At 42.9% G+C, this 18633-nt stretch overlaps 1 protein-coding gene across 1 annotated transcript; it reads left to right on the plus strand.

Annotated features, from left to right (window-relative positions):
- LOC125234350 (ionotropic receptor 75a-like) lies at window positions 1–16592 on the plus strand. The gene is given in 8 exon segments (XM_048140518.1): window positions 1–861; window positions 1336–1503; window positions 13164–13390; window positions 13731–13745; window positions 13748–13941; window positions 14280–14434; window positions 15117–15233; window positions 15549–16592. Coding segments are annotated over 8 exon segments (1824 nt in total). The 5' UTR covers window positions 1–166; the 3' UTR covers window positions 15802–16592.
- The last annotated feature ends 2041 nt before the right edge of the window (window positions 16593–18633 follow it).

Genomic DNA, 18633 nt, shown 5'->3' on the forward strand with positions numbered 1-18633 from the left:
AATTTTTTTATTTTAAATTGCTCCTAAATACCAGTCTTTTTGTATGCAAATTAGGTATTGGCAGTAATAGGCGATAGGCAGCAATCATGTAATTTTCCTGTCAACTAGGTATCATATTCATGAGAGGTTTGTAGAAGCCATTTTAGTTCACTCTTTAAATGCGATCATGAACTTAACTGCATTCAATATTCTTACCATACTCTCAACAACGGAAATCAACCTCATTAGAGATGTCTTTAAACATAAGAATTTGCATTTTGGGACGATATTTCATTGTGCAAATGCAAAACCAGAACATGTCATTTATCTGCAAAAACATTTATCGGCAATAGACCTACGTTTTTCAAGTGTCATGATGAATGCTTCACATTTGAAACCAAGTGATGGAAGAGTTGGAATAGTTCTAAAAACATCATGTGACAACTGGACACAATTCTTCGAGCTATTTGATCATAGCTTATTCAAAAAATCTCTATACTCCTGGCTTATTTTTACGAACGACGTATCTTCTACCGCTGAAACCTTGTCTAAGTATCCAATAGAAGTAGATTCTGATGTTATCTTGTTATCTAAACATGAGAAATCCTATGATATTTTCGAAGTTTATAACACTGGGTACTTCACCAACGGGCGATTCCATGTCGAGACAGTTGGATACTGGAATAAGTATTTGCGGATAAAGGAGGGTAGAAGAAGAGACCTGGATGGCATAGTGTTGAGGAGTGCAGTGGTTGTGACACATGACATTGGTCACCAGACGTTTGAGGAGTACCTCAGTCGCTTGGAGCCTGAGGTGGACTCGTTGCATAAGCTTAAATATTTCACGCTTTTGAATTACTTGAGAGAAATGTACAACTTCAGGTAAACTACAAATACCTATATTTTTTAAACATGTAGGGTAGGTAGGAGGCTCCTTTTGTCCGTGACATGTCTACCGTTCATTCGATCATTTATTCAATTATTCCCTTATATTTTGAATTTTCATTCATTCAATCCTTTATTCATTAGTTTATCTCGTCAATTTCATTCGTAGAATCGTTGGCTTGCCGGTCGATTTTTGAACTTTTGTCCGATGTTTTGTTACATTACCTCTGGCACAAGTGGGGCTGGAGCGAGTCGCCGGCGTGCGAGTGTGCAGATCCAATGCAGAACATTAATCACATTGTATTTGAGTGCCCTGTTACCAGATACAATGGACCAGCTGAGGATTTTAAAAACTTGACACACACTGCTTGTTTGTACCTGCAGACTTCTAAATTTTAAATTTAAATGTAAATAATATTATGTGTGTAATGTATCGCCATACGATAAATAAAATAAGTATGTATATTTTAGCGTGGTACTGCAGCGCACGAACTCGTGGGGCTACTTGCGGAACGGCAGCTTCGACGGCATGGTGGGCGCGCTACAGCGCGGCGAGGCCGACGTCGGCGGCACGCCCGTCTTCATCCGCGCCGACCGTGCCCGGCTCATACACTACGTCACTGCCACTTGGCCTTCTAAGTACTCGCTCATTTCGAATTGCTTACTAAGGGACCGTCCACACTCAAGAGACGCATGTCCGCCGACGCGGAGCGGATGTCAGCGCTACGCCGCCTAAATGTAATTTAAAAAACGTCTCAGTACATTTTCTATAGGAAGAATGCGCAAGGGACGTCGCTTGGCGCGCGCCGCGCCGCCTGGGGGCGCGTTTTACGTCCTTCCTATAGAAAATGTACTGAGGAGACTTTTTTTAAATTACATTCAGGCGGCGTGGCTAACATCCGTTCCGCGTCGGCGGACATGCGTCACTGAGTGTGGACGGTCCCTTACACTTTACTTAAAATTTCACAGATTTTAATGATTTGGTTAACCTCGTGAACGCTACAGACGGCTAAAACCTTTTACGGATTTTTGCCATAGCCCGGTCCACACAGAGCGATGCATCAGACACGTCGCGAGGCAAATTTCCTCTCTCGGCAAACCTATTATGTAGACGTACCTCGGCGCGCGCTTGATCGGCCTAGCAATAAACTCCGGAAAATTCAATGTCGCTTAAAAAAAAATCACATTCCCGGACTGTAAGGTAAACTTCGCTTACACTCATTTCACACTATTCGTCTAACATCACATTTATCATTTTCACTCCATACCAACTTCCTTGCTGACTCGGCCCTAAATTCCACTCTATCGTTTTCCCCTTTTCGCCCCCATACAGTCCATTAATTGTCGAACATTTTGGTCCTTCGAACCGGATACTTTGATAAAGCGCCTATGATTTGTCGTTTTCGTTTAAATATTCGCTTTCTCAAATTTGTATTGTCATTTTTCGCACTTTAAAATTTAGGGTAGACTTGTTAAAAATTTGTGGGTAAGCAAGAAAGTTGGTCGGGTAATGGTGCTTTAACAAAAATCATTCACTCACTTTTCATTTTACTGGCAACAATTTTGTCAAGTGTCACCTGTCAGCTGACACCTGTGACTCCTGTCAGTGTCAATCAACCGACTTTTGTGTTGTGATTTATTTTGTGAAGATTAGTTTTGTTGTAATTTCATATTAATATCGCCGTTTTTAGTGTAATTTAACGCCGTAATAATGACGAATGGCGATAAGTCTGTCGGAACAGAGGTTGACACGGTGATGATTGCTCGTGACTATCAGGTAATGAGAATTGAATATTTGCAAATGTTGTCGGACTCCGAACTTGCGCTATGTGACGAGAGTGAGCTGTGTTCTATAGCGAAGAACTTCCATGAAGCGCAAATAAAGTTATTAAGTAGTGCTCCTCGTTCCGAACACAGGGAGATCTGCTCACATACCGCGATGTTCGATTCGAAAGTAAGGGCAGTACGGTCGAGGTTGCAGAATAGGAAGCCTTGTGCTGGGACTTCGTCAGTCTCGGGCGTGCCGCAGCCGGTCTTGCCTAAGTTACCAAAACTGCAAATTAAAGCATTTGATGGGAAAATTGAAAATTGGGTAACATTTATGCAGTTGTTTAATTCTTTGGTGGACAAGCGGACTGACATTGCTTCGGTTGAAAAATTACATTATCTTTTGTCCAGTGTGCAAAACGAAGCTTATGACCTTATAAAGAATTATCCTGTCACCGATGACAACTATAAGGTAGCATATGAAGCGCTGTACAAGCAATATAACAAAACTAGATTAATTGCTACTACATACTATGAGAAGCTTGTACAGTGTGAGCCGGTGAAGGCATCTCGGGCTAGTGACCTGCAGCGGGTTTATAGGGTTTTTGCTGAAAATTTGTCGATTTTGAAAGGTTTCAACTTACCGGACAAAAATTTCCTTCTTGTACAGCTACTGTGGTCGAAGCTTGATAGGAACACTAAAGAGCAATTCGAATTAGAACATAACTCTGATGACATTCCTGAGTTTAGTAAATTGCAGGATTTTATTGAAAAGCGACACCGAGCATTAGACGCGGCAGGGGCATCGGGGTTTGTCGCTAGTGCTCCACAGCCAAGTAGTAGCAAGCCACCTAATAAGCCAAAAGTAGCCTTGGTAGTCTCGGCTCCTAAGTGTGAGGTGTGTGGACAGGCCCACAGTCTTACATCCTGTCCAACCTTTTTGAGTTATGACCCCGCTTCTCGGTTTAAATGTGTAAAAGAGAATAAGTTGTGTATTCTGTGTCTGTCGGGGTCACATCCTATGAGGTCTTGCAAGTCGAAGCAGCGGTGTGAGCAATGTCGGTTCTCTCACCATACGCTGTTGCATTTTAATAGTGGTAAGGTGCCTGTACCCCCGGCAACGGATGTGGATAATTTGAAGCGTCCATCGAGCTCAACAAATCCTCTGGTGATGGTAGCCAATAATGTTGCCGCTTCATCCCTATTTTCGACTGCGAGGGTATTGGTGGAGAATACCAGAGGGAATTTAGTTGAGGTAAGGGCTTTGCTTGACTGTGCCAGTGGTTGTAATTTCATAAGTGAGGCATGTGCACAGAGACTTGGTCTCCGGGCAGAATATGGGAACCATGCCATCACTGGTATCGGTGAACTCGTGTCGAAGCCTGGTGGCACATTGTCATGTACCATCACACCAAGCGTTAGGAAGGCTGATACTAGCCTCTCGTTTCAGGCTTATTTGCTGCCTAAAATTTGTCCTGAGATGCCGCCTGAACTTGTCGACCTGTCATCATGGCAACATATTAGGGGCTTAGAATTAGCTGACCCCTACTGGCACATTCCAGGACCTGTTGATCTATTGTTGAATGTCAATATTTTCGCTTCTTCGTTGCGCCCAGGTTTAATCCATGGGGCCCCGGGCCAGGCGACTGCCGTCAACACCGTTTTCGGGTGGATTCTGATGGGAGACGCAGGCGACTGTACTACGGACATTTGTCGTTCTCGGTTCCGTAACAACAGTTGTCAGCTGGTAGTGGGCAAGTTATCGCTTGACGACTCCATTAAGAGGTTCTGGGAGTTGGAAGATGTCAACTCTCCGAACACCGTCATTTTATCGAAGGAAGATCAGCTGTGCGAGGAATACTTTCTCGCTAATTTTCGTCGCACAGAAGAAGGTAGATTTGTCGTTCCTTTACCTTTTGCTGATACTTCTAATAAACCTATCTTCTCGGGCTCTCGAGCCATCGCTCTTAAGAGATTCTTGTCGTTGGAGCGGAAGTTATTAGGTAACTCCGACTTCTACCAGAACTATGTAGCCTTCATGAAGGACTACAAAAGCTGTCGCCACCTTGAGGAATGTGATCCTCCAAAGGTGGATTTGGGGGGGTTCTTTTACATACCCCACCATGGAGTGTTGAGGCCCTCGTCGACCAGCACTCCTCTTCGGGTAGTCTTCGACGCTAGTGCCAAGGACAGCCGGGGTGTCTCACTAAACGACGCGCTACTGCCAGGGCAGAAGCTGCAAAACAACATCTTCCACTTGCTCCTTCGTTTTCGGTGGCATAGTGTTGTGTTCACAGCAGATGTCAAGCAAATGTATAGGCAGATCTTAGTATCCCCGGAAGATGCTGAATATCAGCGCATCCTGTGGCGTCCGTCTGTCAATGAGCCTATCCGGGACTATCGGCTGTTGACCGTTACTTACGGCGTGTCCTCAGCTCCCTACCAAGCTCTTCGGACAATAGCTCAACTGGCGAAAGAATCAGGAGAAGAATACCCTTCTGGCTCAGCAGTGCTAGACCGAGACATCTATGTCGACGACGTGGTGTCTGGAGCTCAGTCTGTCGAAGAAGCACGGAAGCTTCGATCGGAGCTGTCTACCATCTTAGCTTCTGGTGGCTTCCATCTACGGAAATGGACGTCCAACCACCAGGAGTTCTTCGAGGGTGTCCCCTCCTCAGACCTATATTCCGAGGACTTTCGGGAGTTCAACTCCATTGGGGACATCTCACTAAAAATTCTCGGCCTCTCGTGGTTACCCCAGACGGATGACTTCACCTTCAAAGTGTCTGTCGAGGATCGACGGTGCACTAAACGCACTATCCTCTCAGAGATCACTCGAATCTTCGACCCTCTGGGCCTCCTCTCACCTGTGACGTTCTTCGCGAAGTACCTCATGCAGTTGCTCTGGATCTCAGGTGTTTCATGGGATGATGATGCGCCAGAGAACCTTGCATCCGAATGGCAAGAATTCAAAGCGCAGCTTCCTTCGTTGAAATCGGTGTCTGTCCCGCGCCGTATGGTCAAGGATTTCGTCTCGCTCGAAGTCCACGGTTTCTGCGACGCCTCAGAGCGAGGGTATTGCGCGGTGGTCTATTTACGGACGTCAGGTGAGGATGGAACGCGATATGTTCATCTGGTCTGCAGCAAATCAAGAGTGGCACCTCTTCGTAAGCTGTCGATACCCCGTCTAGAGTTGCTGGCTGCGGTTCTACTTGCTGACTTGATAGCATCTGTTGCAGAGGCTCTGACGCCCCTCCACAAGATTTGTGAAATTTGTGCGTGGTCTGATTCCAGCGTTGCTTTGACGTGGATAAAGTCTTGCCCGTCCAGATGGCAAACTTTCGTGGCTAACCGCGTGAGTCACATTCAGAATATCATCCCTCTAGACTGTTGGCGGCACGTGAGGACTGGTGACAATCCTGCAGATTGCGGATCGCGAGGACTCTTGCCAGATGACCTGGTTCACCACAATAACTGGTGGCAGGGCCCATCTTGGCTAGGTTTGGATAAGGTTGACTGGCCTAAGTCCACGGTGGCAGTGGATCTGGACGTTCTACACGAAGAGCGCAAGGTCACTGTGCTCACTGTCTCAGTGAAAGAATCATGGACAGACAACCTGATGAATAAATTCTCGTCGCTAAGGACACTGCAACGTGTCCTTGCATACTGTCGCAGGTTCGCATATAACGCGAGGAATCAGAAGATGCCCAACAACTTGTTGAGCGGTCCCCTGACACCGCTAGAACTTAAACAGGCCCTCATGTTCCTCGTGTGCCATGTGCAAAAGCACCACTTTGCTTCGGAGATCGAGAAGGTGACAAGTAGTCTTTCGAACTCTCTCCCGAAAGCATTTAAAAAACTGTGCCCATTCCTAGATGACGCGGGTCTCTTGAGGGTGGGCGGACGCTTGTCGCGAGCCTCTCTCGAATTCGATGTTAAACATCCCCTTTTGCTACCTCGCGACAACCGTCTGACCTATCTCTTGATTGACGAATACCACAGGCGTTTTATGCATCCGGGCATCCAAACGCTCCATAATTTGCTGACGCAGCATTTCTGGATCATGAGTCCTAAGCGGGCTATCTACGCCGTGGTCTCAAAGTGCATGAAATGCTTCCGGGTTCGCCCGCTGGGCGCTCCTGCGCCATTCATGGGAGACCTACCAGCTTATCGCATCACTCAACTGAAGGCTTTTTCGAGCTCAGCGGTCGACTTTGGTGGACCTTTCGATATCGCCCTTGGTCGTGGTCGCGGGAACAAGACGTACAAGGGCTACATCTGCGTCTTCGTTTGCACCGCGACAAAGGCGATACATACTGAGCTGGCTACAGAGTTGTCCTCAGACGCCTTTCTGGCTGCGCTCCGGCGTTTCGTCGCCCGTCGAGGTCGGTGCAGTCGGTTAGTCTCTGACCAAGGCAAAAACTTTGTCGGTGCGAACAACATCCTCCAACGTCTCGTGGAGGATGCTGCCGCACGCGAAGCAATTCATTTCGAATTTAACCCGCCAGGGAGCCCACATTTCTCGGGACTCGCTGAAGCCGGGATCAAGGCGGTAAAGACACACCTCTCGCGCGTCATAGGGAACCAAAGGCTGACGTACGAGGAGTTTTCGACGGTCTTAACTCAGGTCGAGGCTTTGCTGAACTCAAGGCCACTCACTCCTCTCAGCTCCGACCCTAATGACTTTTCAGCCTTGACTCCGGGTCATTTCTTGACCACAGAACCCCTGTCGGTCGTGCCTGAGGAGGATCTGGCAGACGTCCGGGTTGGCCCTCTCCAACGCTGGAAGCTGCTGCAGAAAATGCACCAAGACTTCTGGAGCAAATGGTCTAAGGAGTACATGCATACTCTCCAACAGAGGATGAAGTGGCACGACAAAGAGTCTAACATCCAGGTCGGAGCACTCGTGCTCGTCATAAACGAGCAGACGAGCCCAATGAAATGGCCCCTGGGTCGCATCGTCGAGACACACCCCGGATCCGATGGAATCTGTCGTGTGGTTTCCGTGCGCACTGCCACAGGGTTGTACAAACGGCCTGTGGTCAAGCTGTGCCCATTGCCGGTGTAGCTGCTGCTCTAAAGCGGTTCAATTGTGTCGTCTATTTTCTCGTTTAATTTTAATGTTTTCGTATCCGTATCGTTTTCGCCATTTTTTTTTTTTTTCGCACTACGTCAAAATACTAGTGTATTTTGGTGGGCGGAATGTTCAGTTTTGCCCATCATTTTTCGGATATTTTTTCATGTTAACTGTGGCAACACTTTGTCACAGTTGAAATTCGAATATTAAAAAAAAACGGTTGCTCTGTCATGCAATTGACAGAGCCAGTACGCAATAGACTCGCGAACAGTCACCATCACCTTAGCCAGTCTCGCTATTTCTCGCAGTAAATTATTTGAAAGCACCATCACCCGTAATTTAACTTAATTTCAATCAGTGTTGTGTATCGGAGAGCGCCAGGATCATCCGTGGAGAGAACGTCGAAGGTCTAAGTTGAAAGCTCGAAGGTAACGGTTTTACGCTTCCTCTAGCTTGCAACAAGGAGCTGAAATCACCACCAGCGGGCCTACAGCGCGACCAACGACTCAGTCCTCACATTCCCGGACTGTAAGGTAAACTTCGCTTACACTCATTTCACACTATTCGTCTAACATCACATTTATCATTTTCACTACCATACCATACTTAATACTTAGTTTTAAGAAACATTTGCATGTCGTCATGACGATGACTGAATACTTTTACTTGTCTTCTTACACGAACATCTGTACCTTAGTTATAAGTATTCTAGCAAATAAATTTCTTATTCTTATTCTTATTCTTATTCTTATTCACTCCATACCAACTTCCTTGCTGACTCGGCCCTAAATTCCACTCTATCGTTTTCCCCTTTTCGCCCCCATACAGTCCATTAATTGTCGAACACTTAAATAAACGCGATTGCCTGTGACGTAGCCAAATCAGGCTTTTGCGGATCTTAGGTAAAACGCTTAGTCATTAGAATATACATATGAAGCTATTAGCTGAATTTTTTAAAATAATGCTTTAAGACATAGACATAGACATTTTATTAATAATATTATAAATATTACACGTTCATCAATAAAATTATTTAACAGCAATTAAATTAAGATTATTACAATTTCAGTCTAGTTATAATTTCGAATATTTAATTGAAAGATGCATTCATTGATTATATTACATATGATATGTCATTTAGATTTGTTAATTTGATTTTATACATAATTATTATTTTATTCTAATATAAGTTATTTGGTAGGTCAAAGAAATCTTTTATGTCATAGAAGGAGTATTCTAAGAGCCACCTTCTTAACTTTTTTAAAAATTGGTGGGTACTGCCTGCATTTTTTATTTCTGCTGGTAGTTTGTTGAAGACTCTAGGTCCTATGTGAGACATGATTTTAGACGACTTAGTCAGTTTGGTAGTATGAGTTTGGAGTTGATTTTTCGAGCCCTGTCTGGTGCGAGTGATTTTTTTGAACGGGTAAGAGTCCAAATTTTCATTGACGTGCTTTGCCACGTCGTAAATGTACTGAGAAGGCAGTGTGAGAATATTGTTCTTTTTGAATAGGTTTTGAGCCGGAGTACGAGGTGGAACGGAAGATAAAATGCGGACAGCTCGCTTTTGCAGAATGAAGACGCGTCGCCATTCGGCTGCCGTAGCCCATAATTCTAAACCGTAACACATAACTGAGTGGAAAAGTGAGTAGTAACACGAACGGAGTTCTTTGGAGGGTAGGACTCGGGATAGTCGACCCAAGGCATAGCATGCACCAGATAGTTTACCACATAAATTATCTATGTGAGCGTCCCATTTGAGACCGAAATCCAGTGTGATGCCTAAAAATTTGCTGTGTTGTACCTGTGGTAGTGTAGTGCCATTAATGACAATGTTAAGCGGATCGGGAGGTCTCCCACCAAGGTTAATGTGGAGGATTTGTGTTTTGGTTAAGTTTAACACTAAACCGTTTACGCGGAACCAGCCGAGCAGTCTATCCATGTCCGACCTGAGGAAGGCTTCCAGCTGCTGCACTGTGTTAGCCGTGATAATGTTGCATGCATCGTCCGCGAAAATATACATGTCTCCGCAGACGGCGTTAGGGAGGTCATTAACCTGAATTAGGAAACACAAATTAGCAAGTGAAGATCCCTGCGGAACGCCTATTTCAACGCCACCATAATCAGATTTAACCTGGCCATTGTTAAGAACTACCGCTTGTCGGCGGCTAGATAAATAGTCTAGCATTAATTTGAGCGCTGGACCTCGTATCCCTAAATGCTCAATTTTTTGTGCCAGAACCTCATGATTACAGAGGTCAAAGGCACGTGTCATATCGCACAATAATATGGCAACTTGGCTCGCACCCTCCTTGGCCGCCATAATTTTATGTAGGATATCGCGCACAGCTGTTATGCAGGACCTGCGCTTCCTGTATGCATATTGTTTGTTACTCAATAAAGAAAAGTTCTCCAAGAACCTTGAAATGCGATTAGATAAACCGTTTTCAAAAACCTTAGCAATCGCAGGTATTATACTAATAGGTCTGAAACTAGAAAGATTGTCCTTAGGTCCTTTGCCCTTATAGATAGGTACAACTTTGACGTTTTTGAGAATAGACGGATATGTTCCAAACTTGAGTAAATAATTAAATATTGTTTCAAGTTTTGACAAAATCATTGGTAAAGCAAGTCGAAGAAGTTTAGTGGAAATATTATATATATCGCATGTATTTTTACAAGCAATATCATGTGAAATGATTTTTTGAAGTTCGGTTTCCGAAAACTTGTTTAAATATATAGTTACATTGCTGGGGCCAGTCGACTGGCACAAGAGTTGGTTAGATAAGATAGGATCCGCAGTAGGTGCATGTGTTGTCTCGGCGGTGGCCAGAAAAAAGTTGTTTACATCGTTCGCGAGCCGGTTTTGCGACTCGTAATGCAGTCCGCTGTTATCTCTAAGGCTGGATAGGCTGCACTGGTTAATCGCAGGTTTGCGGCCAGTGTAATTATTTACTATTTGCCACATAGCTTTATGACGGTTATTATTTTGTTGAAGGGCCTTACAGTAATAAGATTGCTCGGCTGTAGTCAGTGATTCCTCAAGTTTTAAAGATAAAGAAAGTGTTAACATAATCAGATGTTTATTTGTCGGTATTCGCGTAGACAGATCAACAAGTGAGGTTAGGAATTGTTTTTGCATAACAATTTCATTTGTAATCCATGGGCAGGGCTTATTATTCTTATGCGGTTTAATTTTTAACGGGAAACAAATGTCACTAGCATTATTTAAGATATGAATTATAGATGTCAAATGATTTATGGGATTATAATTATTATTAGTATATAAAGAGGGCCAGTCAATCGAGATCATAATTTGTTTAAAGTTATCCATTTGTTGTTGTGTAAATGTCCGTGTATATGAATGTGATGGTTTACTTAAGTGTAATGAGAAAGATATTTTCTGTGCGTAGTGATCCGACAGATTGGTGTTTATGGACTGTACCGTGATACCGTGCGTGTTTAAAATATTATTGGCATATACATGATCTAAACAAGTGCTCGATGTACCTATTTGGCGAGTTGGGAAAGTGACTACTTGGGTGAAGCTGTACGATCTGACTAAGTCATCCAAAACACGCCTCTGGGAAGAATCCTGTAAGTAGTCAACATTGTAATCTCCTACCAGGACGATTTTTTTATTCTCATATGCCAGTTTTGAGAATAAAGTCTCAAATGCATTTACGAAGTCGTGAAAGTTACTAAGATTCGAATGATAGATACACACTATTAATGTATTGCTTTTAGGTAGTTCTAAACATGACACTTCTAAAATATGTTCTATAGATAAGTTACACATATCAGTACGCTCAGTGAAAGAGATGTTGTTTTTAATATAAATAGCAGACCCACCGTGTTCCATACTTAGTCTACAATAAGCAGATGCGAGTTGATAAGAATTAAATACGATGTTTTTGATTTCACTTAGTTTAAGCCAGTGCTCAGTTATGCATAAGATATCGCATTCCATTTCCTGACGTAGTAGAAATTCGATGTGCTGTATCTTGTTTGTTAAACTTCTTACATTTTGGTGACAAATAGTCAGCTGCTCTACTTGTAGTGAATCAATTGTCTCCGGAGTGGTTTTCGGCGGGATCGTTGTTTGGATTTGAAGATTTCTTGTAAAGAAAGGGCTGCCATTTATTTATTTTGACGTGTACTGGCCACGCTGATGGAGACATAAAATCTTCAAATACTGAGGATGGGATTCCTATTTTGTATGACTTGTAGTCGTTTCTCTTAGAGGGAATTTCTTCTACAGTGTACTCACCAGGTTTAATTGTTTTCAAGTGTTCGATAACATTATTAGATGGAAACACAAATGAATATACCTACGTATAACGTTAAGGTTTGAGGAGTTTCCTCAATTCCTCATGAATCCGATTATATTATAAGAAATCGAAGCTTGACAAACTTTGACTTCAAAACATATGCTTAACAAACATAACTAAATAAATGTCACTGTTCTGAACTTAAATGCATGCTTTTCTTACAAAAATACCAAAGTCACTATGAGTGTGCCGTTCAGGTTTGAGGAGTTTGGTTCTGGCCATCATCAGCAGTTCCACTGCACCAAATGTCACTGTTCTGGACGAAAGTGCATGCTGTTCTTATAAAAATACCAAAGTCACTATAAGTATGCCGTTCAGATTTGAGGAGTTCGGTTCTGACCATCATCAGAAATTCCACTGCACCAAATGTCACTGTTCTGGATGAAAGTGCATGCTGTTCTTATAAAAATGGCAAAGTCACTATAAGCGTGCCGTTCAGATTTGAGGAGTTTGGTTCTGGCCATCATCAGCAGTTCCACTGCACCAAATGTCACTGTTCTGAACGAAAGTGCATGATGTTCTTATAAAAATACCAAAGTCACTATAAGCGTGCCGTTCAGATTTGAGGAGTTCGGTTCTGACCATCATCAGAAATTCCACTGCACCAAATGTCACTGTTCTGGACGAAAGTGCATGCTGTTCTTATAAAAATGGCAAAGTCACTATAAGCGTGCCGTTCAGATTTGAGGAGTTTGGTTCTGGCCATCATCAGCAGTTCCACTGCACCAAATGTCACTGTTCTGGACGAAAGTGCATGCTGTTCTTATAAAAATACCAAAGTCACTATAAGCGTGCCGTTCAGATTTGAGGAGTTCGGTTCTGACCATCATCAGAAATTCCACTGCACCAAATGTCACTGTTCTGTACGAAAGTGCATGCTGTTCGTATAAAAATACCCAAGTCACTATAAGCGTGCCGTTCAGATTTGAAGAGTTCCGTTCTGGCCATCATCAGCAGTTCCACTGCACCAAATGTCACTGTTCCGTACCTAAATGCATGCTGTTCCTTTATTAACACAAACAAACATAAAAAATAAAAAAATAAAAAACATACAGAAGCTTTAACCGTCCTTCTTGAGATATGAGGCGACGGTTAAAAATAATCTTAATTCCTTCTTTCCCTAGACCATGCTTCATCTTCCGTCACCCGAAACACCCTGGCGGTTTCCTGACCATCTACACCCGTCCGCTCTCGGACAAAGTTTGGCTCTGCATCGTAGCTCTTCTGGTGTTTTCTGGCTCGCTCCTATGCGCGCTGATCAAGCTGAGAGTGACAAGGATGGCAAGGAATTATGGCGACTTATCGGCCAGTCTGGCGCTGCTGTCAATTTGGAGTGCAATGTGTCAACAGGGTAAGGTTTGTCGTAGAAAGGTTACACATACACAGACTAACCGTGAAGCCTCGCCGGAGCCATTTAAGCGTCTTATATTCAGCAGTATGAAGCCTGCTGCCTGCTGACCTTCTGGACGTATCAGGCCTTATGGCCTTACGCGGTGTTCGGACTTAGGCCTACGCCTTTAGACACTTAGTGTTATTGTGTTTGAGCACTAACTTTGTCTCTTACATGGATCTCAGCCTTCTCAATAGCGGTGGTTCTGACCACGTCATTCATTGCGGCTGTGTTCCTCACGCAGCCTACCCTAATTTTTTATACAATTTATAATAAACTTAAACCCTTTTTTAACTCCCAGGAATGACCGTAAACGTCACGCGACGTCCGTCCGCCTGGTCCTCTTCTCTTCTTTTCTGTTCTCTCTGTTCGTGTACCAGTACTACAACGCGCTGGTGGTGTCGACGCTGCTGCGAGCGCCGCCGGTCACCATCCGCTCGCTGGACGATCTGCTGAGGAGCAGGCTAAAGGCGGGCGTCGAGGATGTGCTGTACAATAAGGATTACTTCAGGGTTGGTGTCGACCCGCCTTCGAATAGTTCCCATCATTCTTTTAATCCTTCATTTAATAAGTAATTGTAAATAGCAGGAGTGGCGTAAGATCGCGCGGGACCTTGCGTACACTCCTGTCTCGACTCATTTTGGTTCGGCAGTTGTAGACAACATTATAACTTTAAGCACTAGACCACTCAGCCAGCCAATTTTGTCGGATATCGGATTGTTAAAGAAGTCTTCCAGGTTGCCTACTTACTTTTAACAGACGAATCGGATGACGGTATTAGTGCGGAACTCGAGCGCTGCTTGTCGTTATCTGACGACCGTCCTAATAAAAGTAATCTATTTGCTTTCAGCGCACCACCGACCCTATATCTTTGGAGCTGTATTCCCGCAAGATCGCCTCATCCCCCCGCCCTAACTTCCTCCCCCCTGACCAAGGCATGGCGTTGGTCAAGAAAGGAGGCTACGCGTACCATGCTGACACCGCGTTCTCTTACCCAATTATCAGGTATGGGACATTTGGGGGAGATACAATGGCCTCAAACTAAAACAAAAGACGAAATTAGACTTGGGAGAAGACGCAAAAGGGTCTCACTGAATATCATTTCGACATAAGTAAAAAAAAAAAAAAGAACTCCTTAGCGCCGAATAAGACAGGCCGTTGCCGTTACTGTCCAGCGATCTGACCTCAATAGGCCTTTAGGCCCTCTGAAAAAGGGGGCTCCTAGAAAATTTGGAGGTACCTATATGTGAGGCTGATAGGCGCTTCTCCCACAAGGGGATAAAATTGTTGCCAGAAATAGTTGATAAAGATCAACTACCTACTGATGCTGACTGTAAAATGAGCATTTCTTTTTTTTTGGCATTTTTTTATTTTGATTTTTTTAGGGAATTTTAGGTCAATTGTACTCAGAATCACGAGTACTTTCAATGTTACTGGGAAACAAAAAGTGTCCCAGAATTTTCATACATTTTTGTTACTTTCCTCTTTTGTTACCCCGTATAACATGTACGGAAAATAGTAACAAAATAAGAAATAATCGTATGGGACAATTTTTTTAACTACTAGGATTGAAAAAGCTAGTGATTCTGAGTAGAAATAGCATAATTTTTTTCAAAAATATCACATTTCATAAATGTGGTAAAAAAAAAAGAAATGCTCAAATATGGCCTTGTTTTTGTATCATCAGGCGCACGTTCACTGAGCGAGAGATTTGCGAGCTGCAGGAGGTCGAGCTGTTCCCGCCGCAGACCATGTTTGCCGTCATGAAGAAGGGATCGCCTTATATCAAGCATTTGAGTTATGGGTATCTAAGTCTTGAAAGTCTGTCTCTAATTTGATTGAAACAAGTACCTACTGATGCAAGCCTGTAAATATATGTCATAATATGAATGCACGACCTTCTAAAGGGGTTATAGGAGCCACAGTTCGAGTTTAAACTAAGTATATTGCCTTGAGATCGCGCGGTCGAAGTACTTATTTGCAGTCTTTCGGTCGCTACGAGCCTTCGTCCCTACGCGGACCTCGGCCTTCGTATTTAATTAATGCAATGGTACTTAATATTCCTAAGTCCTTATTCCTTAAGCTACCATAGCTTTACAGCTGTCCCCTACCCTTTCAGGATCCGCAAAATGGCCGAATCTGGTCTAATGCAACGTCTCAAAACCATCTGGGACTCGCCCAAGCCGCTGTGTGTGAGGACGCCGGACTCCAGCATATTCAGCGTGACGCTACGCGAGTTTAGTACACCGTTGTTGCTGTTGTGCCTCGGCGTACTCGCGGCGACATTGGTGTTAATGGCAGAGCTCGTGTGCTATAGTTTACACACTAAGCAAGACTGGCTCACTTATGTACAGCCTGGTAAAAAAAAGTAGAATTGGAACTTTTTTTTGTAGCAAAATTAACTCTATCATACCAAATCTCGGAAACTGGCGATCAAATATATGAAAGAGGCGCGTTCCTGGCACACATTCTAAGCTCGTGTAGGTGAACGCGTACCATGCTTGTATGAGGGAGATATGACAGGTGGCTGTTCGCGTTTTTGACATGCGGTAACTGTGAGGTAACCGAGAGGGGGTGGGCGGCGCTTTCAGCGGGGAGCGGGAGTGGCCATACTGTACGATAGTACTCTTTATTATACTGTGGCAACTCTCTATTCTCAAATTCTCATACAAGTGACTCAATAGTTGCCACATGCAAAACGGTTTAGGTACATAGACGGTGGCACCCCTATTATTTATATGCCTACTCTTTTTTTGCCAGGCCTTAGACTATAAGGCAGTTAGAGCACCATTTACCAGCAGGTAAGTATCAATAGTACAATGTGGTATCAAAACAATAGTTACTAGTGTCCGCTCTAAATGTGTGAATCTTTATAGTTCTGGAATTTTAGCTCGCGCTTATAAGTATACATATCTACAAAGGCTTTGACCATGCCTCGACTTACCTAAAGAATTTGACACTATTCTTAGAACTGATAGAGAAAGCATATAATATGCCAGCGCCATCCACATGTAAGGTAGTGTAGATATTTACCATCAATCCCATCACGGAACAATGGTGTTCCGGACCTTTGGGAGGCGTGCGCGAGGCCGAAGCCAACGCGTAGATGCCCTTTTGACACTTTAATGAAATGTAAGGGTTACACCGAGCGGATGTTGCCCTTGCCCGCATCATGGGACAGACGCAGAGGCAGCACCCGCCAGGGTGTAAGGACTATTTATGAGTTAATGGAATCTAAAATGAACTGGGCTATTGGATGAAAGTGATGGACTAAATACTCCATGGGATAAAAAACCGGACGCCTCACGCCTGCCTAATAAAACGGTATCCAATTTTATTTCCGGTAGAAGGTGACTCGTCCCCACAAGATGGGCCCCCACAAAAAGCGACATCCAAGATGGCTCAAGGGCAACACCGGTGTGAGAACTCAAGGGTATCGAGAGGTAGGTACACCGCTTTCTGTCCAGTGGCTGTCAAGCCACTGTACCAACTCGCGTCTTATGCCAATTTTCGTAGTGTAACTTGCATACTTCGATTGGCCATGTAGTTTGAACAAGTTGTTAATATCAATATTTAATGAAATAAATCACAATATCGACTTCCTTCGCATTATTTATTTGGGTACATAACTTCATAACCTCACATTACAGTTTCCACTCGCGTTGTGAAAAATTATAAATATCCAAAATCTTGCTATCCATTATCATAAATTATGTTAAGCTAATTTATATAAATATAGAACAGTGTACAGTGTAGCACTGCATAGGCGTTTGGATGTGTAGAAAATGTATGCGAATATTAGTACACATTTTCAGAGGCGTATTTTATCGATGTCCTTGATTCCCATTGGTGTATTTACAAAACCATAGATATTCTAATTATTTTTTGATTCAATGACAATGTTGAAAAAAATACGCCATAGGAAATGTAATGGTACAAAAGCGAATGTGTTTCTATTTATAGCGTATTAGCTTATTAAGGATTCAGAGAAGATTAATTTAGTTTAAGCAAACTAAATTCTGTATATATCTTCTACATTTTCTGATAGGTGAAGTATCAATTACTTTCACAATATAACTCTTTTTACAGTGGATATTTTCAGGCAATGCTATAAAATGCAATACATTTTCATACAAACTATTATTTATTATGAAAACTTTGTACAACCTAGGGTTTGTTGCTTTTGTAGCAATGAAGTATTATTTAGAGCTTATAGTCCCATGCAATGTAAATGGTCTTTCGACTCAATAAAAAAAAACTCAAAATAAAAGAGCAACTGAAACATACTCGTACGGAAATTATAATAGTAGGTAGAGGTACTGACTTGTTATAATGCCCAGTAGTGAAAATAGTTGTGTCATTTTCCAGCAAAACGTCCCACTTTGTCGTTTGTCGTAATTGTGTTCCCACACTGCGCGTTATATAACAGTCAGTGTGAGAGCACCATAAGGAAGTCTTGACCGATTACTCGTATAAAGATACAACCAAATCTCGTCCTTATATAGTAGTTATCCGACGAATTGAGACGTTTCACTTAACTTCTACACGATTAAAAATTACTTACAAAAAGTAACCTATAGATATATTTTTTGCATAGTTTATCTGCGTTTGACTCTCTGCGTATATGTAACTTTCTGTAGGCGTTCTCCTTAAAGTGTATGTATTACACGGATAAATTTACCGGATCAGACACAGATAAACGACAGTAAAACAAAAACGCACATGTCTGTACTGACAACGCCTATTTATTTACAAATCAATTATAATTACTTCAATCATGTAACAATTATAAACAATAAAAGTATAAGGCTGCTCGAAGCCATGTTTGAGCAATTTCAGGCACCCATCTCTTCTATTGCATCAAAACTCGTGGTGTGTTATCTTGCCTAGCTACAATGCCAATCGTTTGCGCCGAAAACGGTTATCTCTTTCTCTATAGCTATGTTTTATTAGTGAGTTTTCGTTAGTGTTTTCTTCGCTACGGAGCATAAACTATTAGCATTTTGGCTAGATAGTTACAGTACGATTAACATCAGTTAACGATTCGGGTTTTATATCTATCTTGCTCGCACTTATGCGATCCCGATAAGAGCCGAAGCCGAAGAGTAAAAGCCGAATCGTTAACTGATTTTAATCGCATTGTAATTTTGATTTAGTATAGTACCTAAAGTTATTATCCCCAAAGATGAATAATATCAGAATAT

Source organism: Leguminivora glycinivorella, chromosome 16 (genome assembly GCF_023078275.1).
Source record: "Leguminivora glycinivorella isolate SPB_JAAS2020 chromosome 16, LegGlyc_1.1, whole genome shotgun sequence".
In the NCBI taxonomy this organism is placed as follows: Eukaryota; Metazoa; Arthropoda; class Insecta; order Lepidoptera; family Tortricidae; genus Leguminivora; species Leguminivora glycinivorella.